Raw genomic sequence first — 18,264 nt, forward strand, 5'->3', positions numbered from 1 at the left:
GAAAACAACTATATTTTGGTAGTGATGTTGTCAAAAAAATATGGCCCAGATTTGTCAAGTAGATAAAATAAATAATTCCTTTTGGACTATGAAGATCCATGACATTTGAACAGTTCAGTTTAGAAAAACAGCCAACAATGTGGGTTACCGGATGAATCAACATGCATAATCAAAAGAATGAGGCTTGTCGTAAAAATTGCAAATAAGTAAAAATGGCAAATAAAACATTTGGGAAAAAAGGCAAAGTCCAGACAAAGCTATTGTGCAAAACTAGTTTATTTACAAAACAAACAAAAAAAATGGCATAACGTGACAGTCAATGCACATGCACACCCTTCAGATCAACATTTCATTTAAGTGAGTTGCTTTGACGATTAAACCTAAATGACTTGAGTATCAGATAGTGGCAGGCAGGCATTCCTGTGCTAGGTTCAGAGGTCATATGAGAAGGGCATCTTATTCCCTATGTAGTGCACTACTTTTGACCAGGGCCTATATATATATATATATATATTATAGGGAGCCATTTTAGACACAAGCCGAGATTCTCTCACTGGAGTGAATGGACAAATATTGCCCAAGAGTAAACTACGGCTCATAACTGTTAAGAGATGCATTGAATTTTATTTTATTTCACTAGGCAAGTCAGTTAAGAACAAATTCTTATTTACAATGATGGCCTACCCTGGCCAAAAATCAAACCCGGACGACACCGGGCCAATTGTGCACCGCACTATGGGACTGCGAATCACGGCCGGTTGTGATACAGCCTGGATTCGAACCAGGGTGTCTGCACTGCCTTAGACCGCTACACCACTCGGGAGCCCCATATATACACATTATACATTCATAATATACAACAGCAGCCTTTTAAGGACTATAGACGAGCCAATGCTGCAAATATTCATTGGAACATGACTAGCTAGCTAACAACAGCTACTGCGTGACACAGGCTATTTTCAATCAACGTATCAGAACAAAGAACATAGCTTTGGAACATTGGAGAGGAAGAGGGCATGGCCTGATGGTCCCAGATCCGTTTGTGTTGGCTTGGCCCATAAGAGCTGGCACTGGCAAGACAGCGTAAACAGATGTGTGACTGGGCTAGGAAGGCAGGGGTGGGATTAGAATTGTAATTAGAAGGATAAAAATCAGATTGTTCTACATTATTACCTCATAATTGAAAATGTCGAATGGAATATATAGAAGACAAAACATGTCTAAAATATTGACTTTGTCCTCTCAGATACATGGTGATAGGCTATATACGGTTTCAATCAGTCACCACAGTAGATATATAGGCCCTCTGGAGTACACTTTGCAAAAATATATTTCAACTTCTCATTTAATACCACTATCCGAGGACAGTGATCCTCCGGCAGCAATTTTCCTCAAGATTCTTTCTGCTTGATTTTCATTTTATGAAGTAGTTCAGAAAGTATTTCAGACTACTTACCTTCTTCTGCATTTTGTTAAAGCCTTATTCTAAAATGGATTAAATAGTCCCCCCCTGATCAATCTACACACAATACCCAAGAAAGACAAAGCAAAAATAGGTTTTTAGAAATGTATATAAGCATTCAGACCCTTTACTCAGTACCTTGTTGAAGCACCTTTTGCAGCTGACTACAGCCTTGAGTCTTCTTGGGTATGACGCTACAAGCTTGGCACACGTGTATCTGGGGAGTTTCTCCCATTCTTCTCTGCAGATCCTCTCAAGCTCTGTCAGGTTGGATTGGGAGCGTCACGACACAGCTATTTTCAGGTCTCTCCAGAGATGTTCAATTGGGTTCAAGTCCAGGCTCTGACATTCAGAGACTTGTCCCGAAGCCACTCCTGCGTTGTATTGGCTGTGTGCTTAGTGTAGTTGTCCTGTTGGAAGATAAACATTCGCCCCAGTCCGAAGTACTGATCGCTCTGGAGCAGGTTTTCATCAAGGATCTCTCTATACTTTGCTCCGTTCATCTTTCCCTCGGTCTGGCTAGTCTCCCAGTCCCTTCCGCTGAAAAACATCCCCACACCAGACGTGATGCTTGGCATTCCATCCCAAAGAGTTCAATCTTGGTTTCATCAGACCAGAGAATCTTGTTTCTGATGGTCTGTCAGTCTTTAGGCAAACTCCAAGCAGGCTTTCATGTGCCTTTTACTGAGGAGTGGCTTCTGTCTGGCCCCTCTACCATAGAGGCCCGATTGATGGAGTGCTGCAGAGATGGTTGTCCTTTTGGAAGGTTCCCTCATCTCCACGAGGAACTCTGGAGCTCTGTCAGAGTGACTATCGGGTTCTTGGTCACCTCCCTGACCAAAGCACTTCTCCCCCGATTGCTCAGTTTGGCCAGGTGGCCCTAGGTATTTTATTTAACTAGGCAAGTCAGATAAGAACAAATACTTAATTACAATGACGGCCTACCCCGGCCAAACCCGGACGACGCTGGGCCAATTGTGCGCCGCCCTATGGGACTCCCAATCACGGCCAGATGATTCAGCCTGGATTCGAACCAGGGACTGTAGTGACACCTCTTGCATGGAGATGCTGCGTCACACGGGTTCCAAACTTCTTCAATTGAAGAATAATGGAGGCCACTCTGTTCTTGGGGCCCTTCAATGCTGCAGAAATGGTTTGGTACCTTTCCCCAGATCCGTGCAGCGACACAATCCTGTCTTGGAGCTCTCCAGAAAATTGTTTCAACCTCATGGCATGGTTTTGCTCTGACATGCACTTTCAACTGTGGGACATTATATAGACAGGTGTGTGCCTTTCCAAATCATGTCCAATCAATTGAATTTACAACAGATGGACTCCAATCAAGTTGTAGAAACATCTCAAGGATGATCAATGGAAACAGGATGCACCTGAACCTAACTTATGTAAATAAGGTATTTCGGTAATTTTTTATAAATTTGCAAAAGTTCTATAAACTCATTTCCCCTTGTCATTATGGGGTATTGTGATGTCATTATGGGGTATTGTGATGTCATTATGGGGTATTGTGTGTAGATTGATGAGGACTAGTTAAAATCCATGTTAGAATAAAGCTGTAACGTAACAAAATGTGGGAAAGGGGAAGGGGTCTGAATACTTCCTGAATGCACTGTATGTAGAAGGTGCAGGAATGAAAGAAAGGGGCCAGAAGACAGAGGCCTAGTAGAAGTAATTGGCTCCCTAACCCTTACCAATGGCCACACCCCTATCCTTGGCTCCCTACCCCTTCCCCTTGGTTCTCTATCCCGTGGCTCTACCCCATAGCTCCCTACCCCTCTGCCCCATGGCTCCCTGTCCCTTCCTCTTGGTTCTCTACCCCTCTTCCCCTTGCCCCCCCCTACCTCTTCAATGTTTGAACAAATGTGAGGAATATGGAGGAAGGGCCAGCAAAATATGCATGCATTGAAGGGTTAGTGCCAAGTGGTAGACATAGGGAACTAATTGAGACCGGCTCAGAGAGAGAACAAGAGCGAGTGATGGAATGGTAACAGAACAAAACAGTTCCAAGGTTCCTAGTTCCATGGTTCCTAGTTCCATGGTTCCTAGTTCCATGGTTCCATCAACCCACTCAGCCAGCCAGTTTGCTAGCCACGATAGAGGGCTTCCTCTGGGGGATGTCCTGGGGTGTGGGGATGTGGTCCCCGGTTATCTCTGCCTTCTCAGCCGGTGTCACTGCAGGGAGCTGCTGCTTGTTCTTCACCTTAGCCTTGGCCATGTTGTAGTCCCCAGAGTCAAAGAACTTTTGCTGTAGAGACACAAAACAAAAAACACAGATTAGTTATGGTACAGGTCTAAGGATGTGAACCTTTAAAAAACAAAATTGGGATTGTTAACGATTAGAAAAATTCAGTAACCAACATTTTTTTTATATAACCAAAATTAAATTCACAGTGCAGTTATCACAACACTACCACTAACAGGTCCAGATCATCATAAAGGGAAACATTTAGATTAAACACCTAATGCAACCATGCTGTAACATTAGTAGGAGAAGGTATGCATCTTTAAAATGATTTGCCCCGGATGTAAAGCGCTCTGCGAGTCATTGTCGTTAACAATGACTGCCAGCAGTGCGATAGGGGACGGAGAAACATCACAGTGCTGACTACAGTTGATATCATTGTCAAATGGATGTCTGCTTCAATGCCCTGATAGCAGACAGTGCCTTCGCAAACTAAATCAGACCCTTCGACTTATTCCACATTTTGTTACGTTACCACCTTATTCTAAAATTGATTAAATTGTCCCCCCCCCCCCCCAATCAATCTACACACAACACCCCAAAATGACAAAGCAAAAACTGGTTTTTAGAAATGCTTGCAAATGTAAAAAAATAAATATCACATTTACATAAGCATTCAGACGCTATATTCAGTACTTTGTTGAAGCACCTTTTGACAGCGATTACAGCCTTGAGTCTTCTTGGGTATTTTGGGGGAGTTTCTTCCATTCTTCTCTGCAGATCCTCTCAAGCTCTGTCAGGTTGGATGGGAAGCATCGCTGCACAGCTATTTTCAGGTCTCTCCTGACTTGTTCGATTAGGTTCAAGTCATCTTTCCCCTCGATCCTGACTAGTCTCCCAGTCCATGCGGCTGAAAAACATCCCCTCAGCATGATGCTGCCACCACCATGCTTCACCGTAGGGAAGGTGCCAGGTTTCCTCCAGACGTGACACTTGGCATTCAGGCCAAAGAGTTCAATCTTGGTTTCATCAGACCAGAGAATCTTGTTTATCATGGCCGGTGTCCTTTAGGTGCCTTTTGGCAAACTCCAAGCAGGCTTCCATGGGCCTTTTACTGAGGAGCGGCTTCCGCCTGGCCACTAACATAAAGGCCTGATTGGTAGAGTGCTGCAGAGATGATTGTCCTTCTGGAAGGTTCTCCCATCGCCATAGAGGAACTCTGGCGCTCTGTCAGAGTCACCATCGGGTTCTTGGTCACCTCCCTGACCAAGGCCCTTCTCCCCCGATTGCTCAGTTTGGCCGGGCAGCCAGATCTAGGAAGAGTCTTGGTGGTTCCAAACTTCTTCCATTTAAGAATGAATGATGCCACTGTGCTCTCGGGACCTTCAATGCTGCAGAAATGTTTTGGTACCCTTCCTCAGCTCCTGTCTCGGAGCTCTACGGATAAATTCCTTTGACCTCATGGCTTGATTCTTGCTTTGTCATGCACGGTCAACTGTGGGACCTTATATAGACAGGTGTCATGTCCAATCAATTGAATTTACCACAGGTGGACTTCAATCAAGTTGTAGAAACATTTCAAGGACGATGAATGGAAACAGGATGCAACCTGAGCTCAATTTAGAGTCTCATAGCAAAGGGTCTGAATACTTATGTAAATAAGGTATCTTTATTTTTATATACACTTGCCAATTATTATTTTTTAACTGTTTTTACTTTGTCATTATGGGATAGTGTGTAGATGGATTAAATAAATAAAGTTCTCAAATGTTAGAATAAGGCTGTAACGTTACAAAATGTGGTAAAGGTTTAATACTTGCTGAATGAACTGTATGTAGAGCGACTACAAGATGCCATGCATTAAAAATGCGAAGGCCCGGATGGAGAAATTGTACAATGGACAAAGTACGAGCCCTCACACAATACGTGGCGTTAACAACAGATTGTTGGACATCTATGAACACGCTGTCATACATCACTGTGACAATACACCACCCCCCCTCTCCCACTTATTGACTAAGTTTGTTTATGTGTAACTGTTGTTGTTTGTGTCGCACTGCTTTGCTTTATCTTGGCCAGGTCGCAGTTGTTAATGAGAGCTTGTTCTCAGCTGGCCTACCTGGTTAAACAAAAGGTTAAATAAAAACTCAAGCGGAACGTTCCGGTGGTCAGGTACATCGTTGGTCTGACCAATCAGAATTCACACTCAAAAGACTGCTTTGATCACATGGTCTGGAATATGTTCCGGGTCGCCTCTGGAGATACTCCGGCTGTCACCGGAGTAATAAAAAATAAAACATAGATCGCAGCCTTGTAGGAAAACACAGACAGATGCTGCTTATAAACAGGGCAAGGTTACCGGGGACAATTGTTTGGTTAAACAGTACGAATATGACCTACGCAGATCAATCAAGATGGCGAAACACAAGTATAGGGACAAAGTGGATGAGCAATTCAGTGGGTCGGACACAAGGCAGTATGTAGCAGGGGCTCTTAAGAAAGAAAGTCAGTCACATCGCGGTCACCAACTCCACCATACCAGAGTAGCTTAAAACCTTATAGGACACACCTCACGATTCGAGCACAATGACCCTGAGCTGCTGAGGAGAGCACACGATGACAACATGGGTTACACACTTCCGGGCGCTACTGAGGACATATGTCACTCTAACGTGTTAACCCTTGCAGGGCTGCTGGCCCAGACAGCATCCCTAGTCGTGCTTGTTACGTTCCCCAGATTATGTGTTGTAGTTTGTGTATTTGCATGTGTTTATTTCAGGAAATGGCTTCCTGAAATCCCTCAAGCAGCTGATTGGTCAACTCCAGGGCTAATTGGAGAGCTGACCCCGCCCCCTCGTCAAGACGCAGCTGTCTCCAATTACCCATTCCTTCTGAAGCTATATAAAAGCCAGTGTTCTGTTCAGGAGGGAGATCTTTTTGGAGAGAGATTTTCTGGGAGGTCATTGCAGACATTTTGCTGGGAGTTCGATTTTGCTGGGAGTTCGATTTTGCTGGGAGTTCGATTTTGCTGGGAGTTCGATTTTGCTGGGAGTTGGTATGTTTTGTGAGTTTGTTGCTCAGATAGAGCTTATTTGATGTCCTTTGTTTCTTAGTTTGTTTTTTGAAATGGTTTAATATTCTGTTTCATTTGTTCCCAGGGGGAAAGGGAAAGGGGAAGGCACCTTGGGAGTTTTTAGGCAAGAGGCCCGCGGGCATACATATACCCGTAGTATATTCACTGTCTAGGCACACTAGGTAAGACCTGGGCGGACCACCCTCTGTATTTTGGTTAGGGCACCAGGTGGTGCTAAATTAGGTAAGTAGTGGGTAGGCAGGTAAGATAGGAGAGGGGGGGGCTTTGAGATTTACTTTCTTTGCTTTGGTTCCATCCAGCCCCTTTTCCCCATATTACCGTGTAAAGGAATAAAGTCCTTGTAAACGGTACCACATTCTGCCTGTTGTCATCCTTACTCGCACCTACAGTCCATACCTCTTTCACTTCACGGAGAGTTTAGTTGTAGCAGGGTGTTGCGTTCCCTCTTCATAGAGGCGTCCGTAACAGTGCTCTAAGAGCATGAGCAGACCAGCTGGCTGTTGTGTTGTCAGACATTTTTTAATCGCTCCCTAGCTCAGGCCTCTATACCCACCTGCTTCAAGATGTCTGCTATCGTCCCTGTGCCCAAGGAAGAAAACTGAACTGAATGACTAACGACCAGTAGAACTCACTTCCATTATCTGGAAGTGCTTCGAGAGGCTCATCAAAGACCATATCACCTCCTCCCTCCCCGACACTCACAACCCTCTCCATATCACCTCCTCACTCGACCCTCTCCATATCACCTCCTCACTCGACCCTCTCCATATCACCTCCTCACTCGACCCTCTCCATATCACCTCCTCACTCGACCCTCTCCATATCACCTCCTCACTCGACCCTCTCCATATCACCTCCTCACTCGACCCTCTCCATATCACCTCCTCACTCGACCCTCTCCATATCACCTCCTCACTCGACCCTCTCCATATCACCTCCTCACTCGATCCTCTCCATATCACCTCCTCACTCGACCCTCTCCATATCACCTCCTCCCTCCCCGACCCTCTCCAATTTGCCTACCGCCCTGACAGTTCCACGGACAACGCAATCACCATTGCACTGCACGCTGCAGTCACCCACCTGGACAAAAGGAATGCATGTGTGAGGATGCTGTTCATGGACTACAGCTCAGCCTGCAATACCATAGTGTCCTATAAGCTCATTACAAAGCTCACGGCCCAGGGTCTTTAACTCCTCCCTATGCAACTGGGTCCTGGACTTCCTGACAGGCCACCCCCCAGGTGGTGAAGGTAGGCAACGTTATCTCCTCGGCACAGAATCTCAACACGGAGGCCCCACAAGGGTGCGTCCTCAGTTCCCCCCTGTATACTCACGACTGCGTGGCCTCCCACGGTTCCAATTCCATCATCAAGTTCGCTGATGACACGACAGAAGTAGGCCTGATTACAAACGACGACGAGACGTCCTACAGGGAGGAGGTAGGCACTCTGACAGCGTGGTGGCAGGTAAACAACTTCTCCCTCAACGTTAGCGAAATGATGGACAGGAGCAATTAGGATTAAGTGCCTTGCTCAAGGGGCACAGACAGATGTGTCACCTAGTCTAAATACACAGACACCGTGGTACAGATGGCACAACAGAGACTCTTCAAGCTCAGGATGCTGAAGACATTCAGCCTGTCCCCGAGGGCCCTCGGTGTTCTATAGGAGCACCATTCCGAGAGCCTACTGTCAGGCTGCATCACAGCCTGGTACAGCAACTCCTCCGTCGCGGACCGCAGGGCGCTTCAGAGGGTGATACGTGCAGCCGAACGCACCGTTGGGTGCACACTGCCTGCCCTACAGGACACCTACATCACCAGGTGTTACAGGAATGCCAAGAAGATCATCAGGGACCCCAACCACGCCCCGTTCTCCCCGCTTCTATGGTCATCTCCCCCTCAACAGTCTTTACTCTGCCTGCTGCTCAGTCTAGTCACCCCCCCCCCTCCCCTCAACAGTCTTTACTCTGCCTGCTGCTCCGTCTATAGTCATCACCCCCCCCCCCCCCCCCCCCCCCCCCTCAACAGTCTTTACCCTGCCTGCTGCTCCATCTATGGTCATCACCCCCTCAACAGTCTTTACTCTACCTGCTGCTCCGTTTATAGCCACCCCCCCCTCAACAGTCTTTACTCTGCCTGCTGCTCCATCTATGGTCATCACCCCCTCAACAGTCTTTACTCTGCCTGCTGCTCCATCTATGGTCATCACCCCCTCAACAGTCTTTACTCTGCCTGCTGCTCCATGCTGCTCTCCAAGGTGGCATAGCAGTTCAGACGTCTTTTGTCCTCGTCTTGTCGTGTCCTGTATATATATATATATATATATTTACAACTTTTTCACATACATTTTATTTTTATTTTCCATCAACTCATCTTCAAAACACTCTCCTGCAACCCGCCTCACCAATGTATATTTATAAAAAAGTATTATTTACCTCAGATCTGTAATCCTCCAAGAAGCTAGCCTGAAACTAGCCAGAAGCTAGTTCAGAAGCTAGTTAGCTCCTTTACTGGCAAATCGTTAGTATTCAGCTAACCACGGTTTGTGGTCATCAGCTATCCTTTAGCTCGAAAATCTATCGCCAGTTCTGTACGGCGCAGCGCGGCTCGGAACGGAACATACCGGACCAATTTTTCTCTCCATGTCCCTGGATTTCGACTGCTCTCTGGACACTCATACCCGGATCTCACAGCTAGCTAGCTGCTATCCGTGTGACTATCGGCCTTCGTCGATTCCGGCGCAAACATCAATTATTCCGGAGCTAGCAAGCTCCGTCAATCACTCCTGAGTTCCATCAATCACACCTGGGCTGCAGTCACCTATCCGGACCCGTTTTACTGCCTTCGCGGAGACCCACCGGGCCTTCACAACTGGACTGCCGACGTTATCTACCCGAAGGAGTTATTCGGCTGGCTCCTCCGTCGCGACGTTACCTGAACGCCCATCTGCGGCCTGCTAACCATTAGCTGTCTTACCGGCTGCTATCTGAATAGACAATCGGACAATCTTTTATTTTATTATTATTATGTTTTCTTCTTGGGCCTCTATAACTATATCTATTGTTTTTATTTTTGTTGTTGTGTGATTTGGATTAATCCCCTCTACCACACGGAACCCCACTAATCTACTGACGGAACGCAAGAGGTGGCTAACAACAGACCTCCATCCTATGCTAGCTTGCTACCGATGCCCTGGCTAGCTGTCTAAATCACCAACCAACCTCTCCACTCACCGGACCCTTTTGATCACTCGACTAAGCATGCCTCTCCTTAATGTCAATATGTCTTGTCCATTTCTGTTCTGGTTAGTGTTTATTGGCTTATTTCACTGTAGAGCCTCTAGTCCTGCTCACTATACCTTATCCAACCTATTAGTTCCACCACCCACACATGCAATGACATCTCCTGGTTTCAACGATGTTTCTAGAGACAATATCTCTCTCTTCATCACTCAATACCTAGGTTTACCTCCACTGTATTCACATCCTACCATACATTTGTCTGTACATTATACCTTGATGCTATTTTATCGCCCCCAGAAACCTCCTTTTACTCTGTTCCAGACGTTCTAGACGACCAATTCTCATAGCTTTTAGCCGTACCCTTATTCTACTCCTCCTATGTTCCTCTGGCGATGTAGAGGTGAATCCAGGCCCTGCAGTGCCTAGCTCCACTCCTATTCCCCAGGCGCTCTCTTTTGACGACTTCTGTAACCGTAATAGCCTTGGTTTCATGCATGTTAACATTAGAAGCCTCCTCCCTAAGTTTGTTCTATTCACTGCTTTAGCACACTCTGCCAACCCGGATGTTCTAGCTGTGTCTGAATCCTGGCTTAGGAAGACCACCAAAAACTCAGACATTTTAATTCCAAACTACAACATTTTCAGACAAGATAGAACTGCCAAAGGGGGCGGTGTTGCAATCTACTGCAAAGATAGCCTGCAGAGTTCTGTCCTACTATCCAGGTCTGTACCCAAACAATTTGAACTTCTACTTTTAAAAATACACCTCTCTAAAAACAAGTCTCTCACCGTTGCCGCCTGCTATAGACCACCCTCTGCCCCCAGCTGTGCTCTGGACACCATATGTGAACTGATTGCCCCCCATCTATCTTCAGAGTTCGTGCTGCTAGGCGACCTAAACTGGAACATGCTTAACACCCCAGCCATCCTACAATCTAAACTTGATGCCCTCAATCTCACACAAATAATCAATGAACCTACCAGGTACCACCCCAAAACCTTAAACACGGGCACCCTCATAGATATCATCCTAACCAACTTCCCCTCTAAATACACCTCTGCTGTCTTCAACCAAGATCTCAGCGATCACTGCCTCATTGCCTGCATCCGTAATGGGTCAGCGGTCAAACGACCTCCACTCATCACTGTAAAACGCTCCCTGAAACACTTCTGCGAGCAGGCCTTTCTAAACGACCTGGCCGGGGTATCTGTGTATATCAATGATGTTGCTCTTGCTGCGGGCGATTCCCTGATCCACCTCTACGCAGACGACACCATTCTATATACTTTCGGCCCGTCTTTGGACACTGTGCTATCTAACCTCCAAACAAGCTTCAATGCCATACAACACTTCTTCCGTGGCCTCCAACTGCTCTTAAACGCTAGTAAAACCAAATGCATGCTTTTCAACCGGTCGCTGCCTGCACCTGCATGCCCGACTAGCATCACCACCCTGGATGGTTCCGACCTAGAATATGTGGACGTCTATAAGTACCTAGGTGTCTGGCTAGACTGCAAACTCTCCTTCCAGACTCATATCAAACATCTCCAATCGAAAATCAAATCAAGAGTCGGCTTTCTATTCCGCAACAAAGCCTCCTTCACTCAAGCCGCCAAGCTTACCCTAGTAAAACTGACTATCCTACCGATCCTCGACTTCGGCGATGTCATCTACAAAATGGCTTCCAACACTCTACTCAGCAAACTGGATGCAGTCTATCACAGTGCCATCCGTTTTGTCACTAAAGCACCTTATACCACCCACCACTGCGACTTGTATGCTCTAGTCGGCTGGCCCTCGCTACATATTCGTCGCCAGACCCACTGGCTCCAGGTCATCTACAAGTCTATGCTAGGTAAAGCTCCGCCTTATCTCAGCTCACTGGTCACGATGGCAACACCCATCCGTAGCACGCGCTCCAGCAGGTGTATCTCACTGATCATCCCTAAAGCCAACACCTCATTTGGCCGCCTTTCGTTCCAGTACTCTGCTGCCTGTGACTGGAACGAATTGCAAAAATCGCTGAAGTTGGAGACTTATCTCCCTCACCAACTTCAAACATCAGCTATCTGAGCAGCTAACCGATCGCTGCAGCTGTACATAGTCTATTGGTAAATATTTGCCTACCTCCTCATGCCTTTTGCACACATTGTATATAGACCCCCCTTTGTTTTCTACTGTGTTATTGACTTGTTAATTGTTTACTCCATGTGTAACTCTTTGTTGTATGCTCACACTGCTATGCTTTATCTTGGCCAGCTCGCAGTTGCAAATGAGAACTTGTTCTCAACTAGCCTACCTGGTTAAATAAAGGTGTTCTCAACTAGCCTACCTGGTTAAATAAAGGTGAAAAAAAATAAATAAAAAATAAATAAAAATAAAAATAAAAAATAATCCTGGAAGGGTTCTCCCCAGACCTGACTGCCCTTAACCAACACAAAAACATCCTAAGGCGCTCTGCATTAGCATCGAACAGCCCCCGTGATATGCAACTGTTCAGGGAAGCTAGAAATCATTATACACAGGCAGTTAGAAAAGCCAAGGCTAGCTTCCTGCAACACTAACTCAAAAAAGTTCTGGGACACTGTAAAGTCCATGGAGAATAAGAACACCTCCTCCCAGCTGCCCACTGCACTGAAGATAGGAAACACTGTCACCACTGATAAATCCACCATAATTGAGAATTTCAATAAGCATTTTTCTACGGCTGGCCATGCTTTCCACCTGGCTACTCCTACCCCGGACAACAGCACTGCACCCCCAACAGCAACTCGCCCAAGCCTTCCCCATTTCTCCTTCTCCCAAATCCATTCAGCTGATGTTCTGAAAGAGCTGCAAAATCTGGACCCCTACAAATCAGCCGGGCTAGACAATCTGGACCCTTTCTTTCTAAAAATTATCTGCCGAAATTGTTGCCACCCCTATTACTAGCCTGTTCAACCTCTCTTTCGTGTCGTCTGAGATTCCCAAAGATTGGAAAGCAGCTGCGGTCATCCCCCTCTTCAAAGGGGGGGACACTCTTGACCCAAACTGCTACAGACCTATATCTATCCTACCGTGCCTTTCTAAAGGTCTTCGAAAGCAAAGTCAACAAACAGATTACCGACCATTTCGAATCTCACCATACCTTCTCTGCAATCTGGTTTCAGAGCTGGTCATGGGTGCACCTCAGCCACGCTCAAGGTCCTAAACGATATCTTAACCGCCATCGATAAGAAACATTACTGTGCAGCCGTATTCATTGATCTGGCCAAGGCTTTCGACTCTGTCAATCACCATATCCTCATCGGCAGACTCGACAGCCTTGGTTTCTCAAATGATTGCCTCGCCTGGTTCACCAACTACTTCTCTGATAGAGTTCAGTGTGTCAAATCGGAGGGTCTGCTGTCCGGACCTCTGGCAGTCTCTATGGGGGTGCCACAGGGTTCAATTCTTGGACCGACTCTCTTCTCTGTATACATCAATGAGGTCGCTCTTGCTGCTGGTGAGTCCCTGATCCACCTCTACGCAGACGACACCATTCTGTATACTTCCGGCCCTTCTTTGGACACTGTGTTAACAACCCTCCAGGCAAGCTTCAATGCCATACAACTCTCCTTCCGTGGCCTCCAATTGCTCTTAAATACAAGTAAAACTAAATGCATGCTCTTCAACCGATCGCTACCTGCACCTACCCGCCTGTCCAACATCACTACTCTGGACGGCTCTGACTTAGAATACGTGGACAACTACAAATACTTAGGTGTCTGGTTAGACTGTAAACTCTCCTTCCAGACCCATATCAAACATCTCCAATCCAAAGTTAAATCTAGAATTGGCTTCCTATTTCGCAACAAAGCATCCTTCACTCATGCTGCCAAACATACCCTTGTAAAACTGACCATCCTACCAATCCTCGACTTTGGCGATGTCATTTACAAAATAGCCTCCAATACCCTACTCAACAAATTGGATGCAGTCTATCACAGTGCAATCCGTTTTATCACCAAAGCCCCATATACTACCCACCATTGCGACCTGTACGCTCTCGTTGGCTGGCCCTCGCTTCATACTCGTCGCCAAACCCACTGGCTCCATGTCATCTACAAGACCCTGCTAGGTAAAGTCCCCCCTTATCTCAGCTCGCTGGTCACCATAGCATCTCCCACCTGTAGCACACGCTCCAGCAGGTATATCTCTCTAGTCACCCCCAAAACCAAATTCTTTCTTTGGCCGCCTCTCCTTCCAGTTCTCTGCTGCCAATGACTGGAACGAACTACAAAAAATCTCTGAAACTGGAAACACTTATCTCCCTCACTAGCTTTAAGCACCAACTGTCAGAGCAGCTCACAGATTACTGCACCTGTACATAGCCCACCTATAATTTAGCCCAAACAACTACCTCTTTCCCAACTGTATTTAATTTAAATTTATTTATTTATTTTGCTCCTTTGCACCCCATTATTTTTTATTTCTACTTTGCACATTCTTCCATTGCAAAACTACCATTCCAGTATTTTACTTGCTATATTGTATTTACTTTGCCATCATGGCCTTTTTTGCCTTTACCTCCCTTCTCACCTCATTTGCTCACATTGTATATAGACTTGTTTATACTGCATTATTGACTGTATGTTTGTTTTTACTCCATGTGTAACTCTGTGTCGTTTTATCTGTCGAACTGCTTTGCTTTATCTTGGCCAGGTCGCAATTGTAAATGAGAACTTGTTCTCAACTTGCCTACCTGGTTAAATAAAGGTAAAATAAAAGTAAATAAATAAAATCTATGGTCATCACCCCCTCAACAGTCTTTACTCTGCCTGCTGCTCCGTCTATGGTCACCCCCCCCCCCCCCCCTCAACAGTCTTTACTCTGCCTCCACCCCAATGGACATGTATTCATCACTGCTACAGTTGTTATGATGCAGACAGTGTTATTTCTATTGTTTAGTTGTTTTTTTTAAATGACCATTTTAGTTATTTTAATTTAATGCTGCATGTTGGAGCTCAGAGCCTACAAGTATTTTCATTTAACTAGGCAAGTCAGTTTAAAACAAATTCTTATTTACAATGAGGGCCAACCCCGGTCAAACCCGGACGAGGCTGGGCCAATTGTGCGCCGCCCTAAGGGACTCCCAATCACGGTCGGTTGTGAGACAGTCTGGATTCGAACCAGGGTGCCTGTAGTGACACCTCTAGCACTGAGATAAAAATCCTTAGACCACTGCGCCACTCTCGGGAGCCCAATGTACCCTGCAATCACACGTGCAACCCTGTACATGTGACTATTAAACAATGAATCGCTCTGAAGAAGGGAAGAAAAAAAAAACATACCCCTTTCTGAAGGCGTTTCCGGAGCAGGTCAGAGCCCCCAGGTTTGGCTCCAAGATGAGGGTACCTGGCCTTCAGTTTCACCTCCTCTGCCTTCTCTGGAGTGATGACATTATCATCAATCTCCTGTGTTGGCGGAAGAACACACAGAACATACAAACACGCATGGAGAGACATGTTATGATGTAACATTAGGTCAGGCAGCAATATAGTTTTATCAATCTCGTGGTTGACAAGTCATGGTTAGTTTAACTACTAGCTATGATTCTCAGAGAAACGGATGTCCTTTGGTTTGATTATCTAATGGTTGGGGTTAGTTTACTAGCAAGCAGCACACAACGTTAGCCTTCTGCGTAGCAGCAGTGTGGCAACAAAAAAAGTAGCTTAGCGGCCAGCATGAACGCACGTAGACAAAACAATATGGACAATATATAGTTAGCTAGCTGGTTAGCTAACATACAGAGCAAACTAGCGGTAAATCGAGAAAGACTTGTGTTGGTAGTTAACTTTAACGCAATATAACTAATCTTGATAACTAAAATAATGATTGTGCACGGCGATGACACATTTGAAATACACTAACCAAGTTGCTAGCTAATTAAAATGGTGCTTAGACATCCATATTTGACCATTACCATGGCTAGCAAGCTACTGGCAATGTAGCATTAGCCTAGCTTGCTAGCATCATAATAATTCAAATCTGACCTGCTGTTCCTTGTGGGTTGCCTCATCGCTGGAGGGCATTCTACCTTCAATCTCCTCGGACATGGCAACAAACAAAAAAAAGTATGTAAATTACAGGTTTTCTACTAAACTGACGCTAGGTTAAACTTTCACACCAACAAAACTGCAGTGCAGACACAGCACATATATATGGCTAGCCCATACAACAATGGCCGTATGTTTGAACTGGGTCGCACCACTCTCTAAAGTCGCTCCCTCACTTTTTCCCCCTCTGTGTTGCAGCAGATTGTACGTCGATTGAACGTGGTAAAACACGAGACGGTGGGGGAAGCTCCGGGGTCGTTGGAATATATAACCATTGAACCCTTTCTTCTTCAAAGTAATCCCCAAAACGTATGTTTATAGTGAGCAACACATAATTATATGCGCAGTATTTATGTTAAATGTATTTGAAATATATATATAGAGTCCCTGTCAAAAGTTTGGACTCATTCAAGGTGTTTCCTTTATTTTCACAGTTTTTTACATTGTAGAATAATAGTGAAGATGTCAAAACTATGAAATAACACATACGGAATCATGTAGTAACCAAAAAAGTGTTCAACAAATCAAAATATATTTTATATTTGAGATTCTTCAAAGTAGCCACTGGTTGCATTGCACACTCTTAGCATTCTCTCAACCAGCTTCATGAGGTAGTCACCTGGAATGCATTTCAATTAACAGGTGTGCCTTGTTAAAAGTTAATTTGTGGAATGTACTTTCTTCTTAATGAGCCAATCAGATGTGTTGTGACAAGGTATGGGTGGTATAAAGAAGATAGGCCTATTTGGTAAAAGACCAAGTCCATATTATGGCAAGAACAGCTCAAATAAGCAAAGAGAAACGACAGTCCACCATTACTTTAAGACATTCAATGCGGAAAATGTAAAGAACTTTGAAAGTGTCTTCAAGTGCTGTCGCAAAAACCATCAAGCACTATGATGAAACTGGCTCTCATGAGGACCGCCACAGGAAAGGAAGACCCAGAGTTACCTCTGCTGCAGAGGACATTGTTCATTAGAGTTACCAGCCTGAGAAATCAGTACTTAACTGACCCTCAGATTGCACCTCACAGAGTTCAAGTAACAGACACATCTCAACATCAACTGTTCAGAGGAGACTGTGTGAATCAGGCCTTCATGGTCAAATTGCTGCAAAGAAACCACTACTAAAGGACACCAATAATAAGAAGATACTTGCTTGAGCCAAGAAACACGAGCAATGGACATTAGACCCTTGGAAATCTGTCCTTTGGTCTGATGAGTCCAAATTGGAGATTTTTGGCTCAAACCGCCATGTTTTTGTGAGACGCAGAGTAGATCGAACTGATGATCTCGGAATGTGTTTCCCACCGTGACGCATGGAGGAGGTGTGATGGTGTGGGGGGGGGGGGGGCTTTTCTGGTGACACTGTCAGTGATTTAATTTAGAATTCAAGGTACACTCAACCAGCATAGCTACCTCAGCATTCTGCAGCGAAACACCATCTGGTTTGCGCTTAGTGGGACTATCATGTTTATCAACAGGACAATGACCCAAAACACACCTCCAGACCATTGCATTTTTGTTCAAAATGTTGTATCAAGACTGCCCAAATGTGCCTAATTTGTTAATTAACAACTTTTCATGTTCAAAATTGTGCACTCTCCTCAAACAATAGCATGGCATTATTTCACTGTAATAGCTACTGTAAATTGGACAGTGCAGTTAGATTAACAAGAATTTAAACTTTCTGCCAATATCAGATATGTCTATGTCCTGGGAAATGTTCTTGTAACGTACAACCTCATGCTAATCGCATTAGCCTACGTTAGCTCACCCATCCCATGGACAGGACACCAATCCCGAAGAAGATTTATTTAACAATTCACCGATTACCTATCTGCTGAAATTTGAATTGAACATTTGTTTACACTGCAAATCATTTTTCCACAAAAAAATAGGGCAACTATGGGCTTTGGTCAAAAGTAGTGCACCCTATTCCCCATTGGCCCTGGTCAAAAGTAGTGCACCCTATCCCCCATTGACCCTGGTCAAAAGTAGTGCACTACATCTGGAATAGGGTGCTATTTGGGATGGAGCCTTACATCCACATATCAATCAATGCTGTATACTGTGTTTTTTTTAATTTTCACATTGAGGTGAATCAATGTCCTCATTATATCTCATCCACATCAACTGAGAATTACAAAACACAACAGCACCAGACTGGAATAGTTTTTCAGGA

At 45.1% G+C, this 18,264-nt stretch overlaps 1 protein-coding gene across 1 annotated transcript; it reads right to left on the reverse strand.

The window, feature by feature from the left end:
- Positions 1-258: 258 nt before the first annotated feature.
- Positions 259-16,290, reverse strand: LOC109897679 (cAMP-regulated phosphoprotein 19-like). Its single transcript, XM_020492188.2, has 3 exons — positions 16,018-16,290; positions 15,316-15,438; positions 259-3,725 (listed from the first exon to the last, which is right to left on the reverse strand). The coding sequence occupies exons 1-3, from the start codon at positions 16,078-16,080 to the stop codon at positions 3,549-3,551; spliced, it is 363 nt and encodes a 120-aa protein (XP_020347777.1). The 5' UTR covers positions 16,081-16,290; the 3' UTR covers positions 259-3,548.
- Positions 16,291-18,264: the final 1,974 nt, after the last annotated feature.

This window comes from Oncorhynchus kisutch, linkage group LG10 (genome assembly GCF_002021735.2).
Source record: "Oncorhynchus kisutch isolate 150728-3 linkage group LG10, Okis_V2, whole genome shotgun sequence".
NCBI lineage: Eukaryota > Metazoa > Chordata > Actinopteri > Salmoniformes > Salmonidae > Oncorhynchus > Oncorhynchus kisutch.

Excerpts from the sequence above, each read along its gene's own strand:
- LOC109897679 (XM_020492188.2), bottom strand. The coding sequence starts at position 16,080 with ATGTCCGAGGAGATTGAAGGTAGAATGCCCTCCAGCGATGAGGCAACC. Across the intron at positions 15,439-16,017 it reads CAACCCACAAGGAACAGCAG|GAGATTGATGATAATGTCAT; the intron begins GTCAGATTTGAA and ends CCGCCAACACAG. Across the intron at positions 3,726-15,315 it reads GGAAACGCCTTCAGAAAGGG|CAAAAGTTCTTTGACTCTGG; the intron begins GTATGTTTTTTT and ends GTGTCTCTACAG.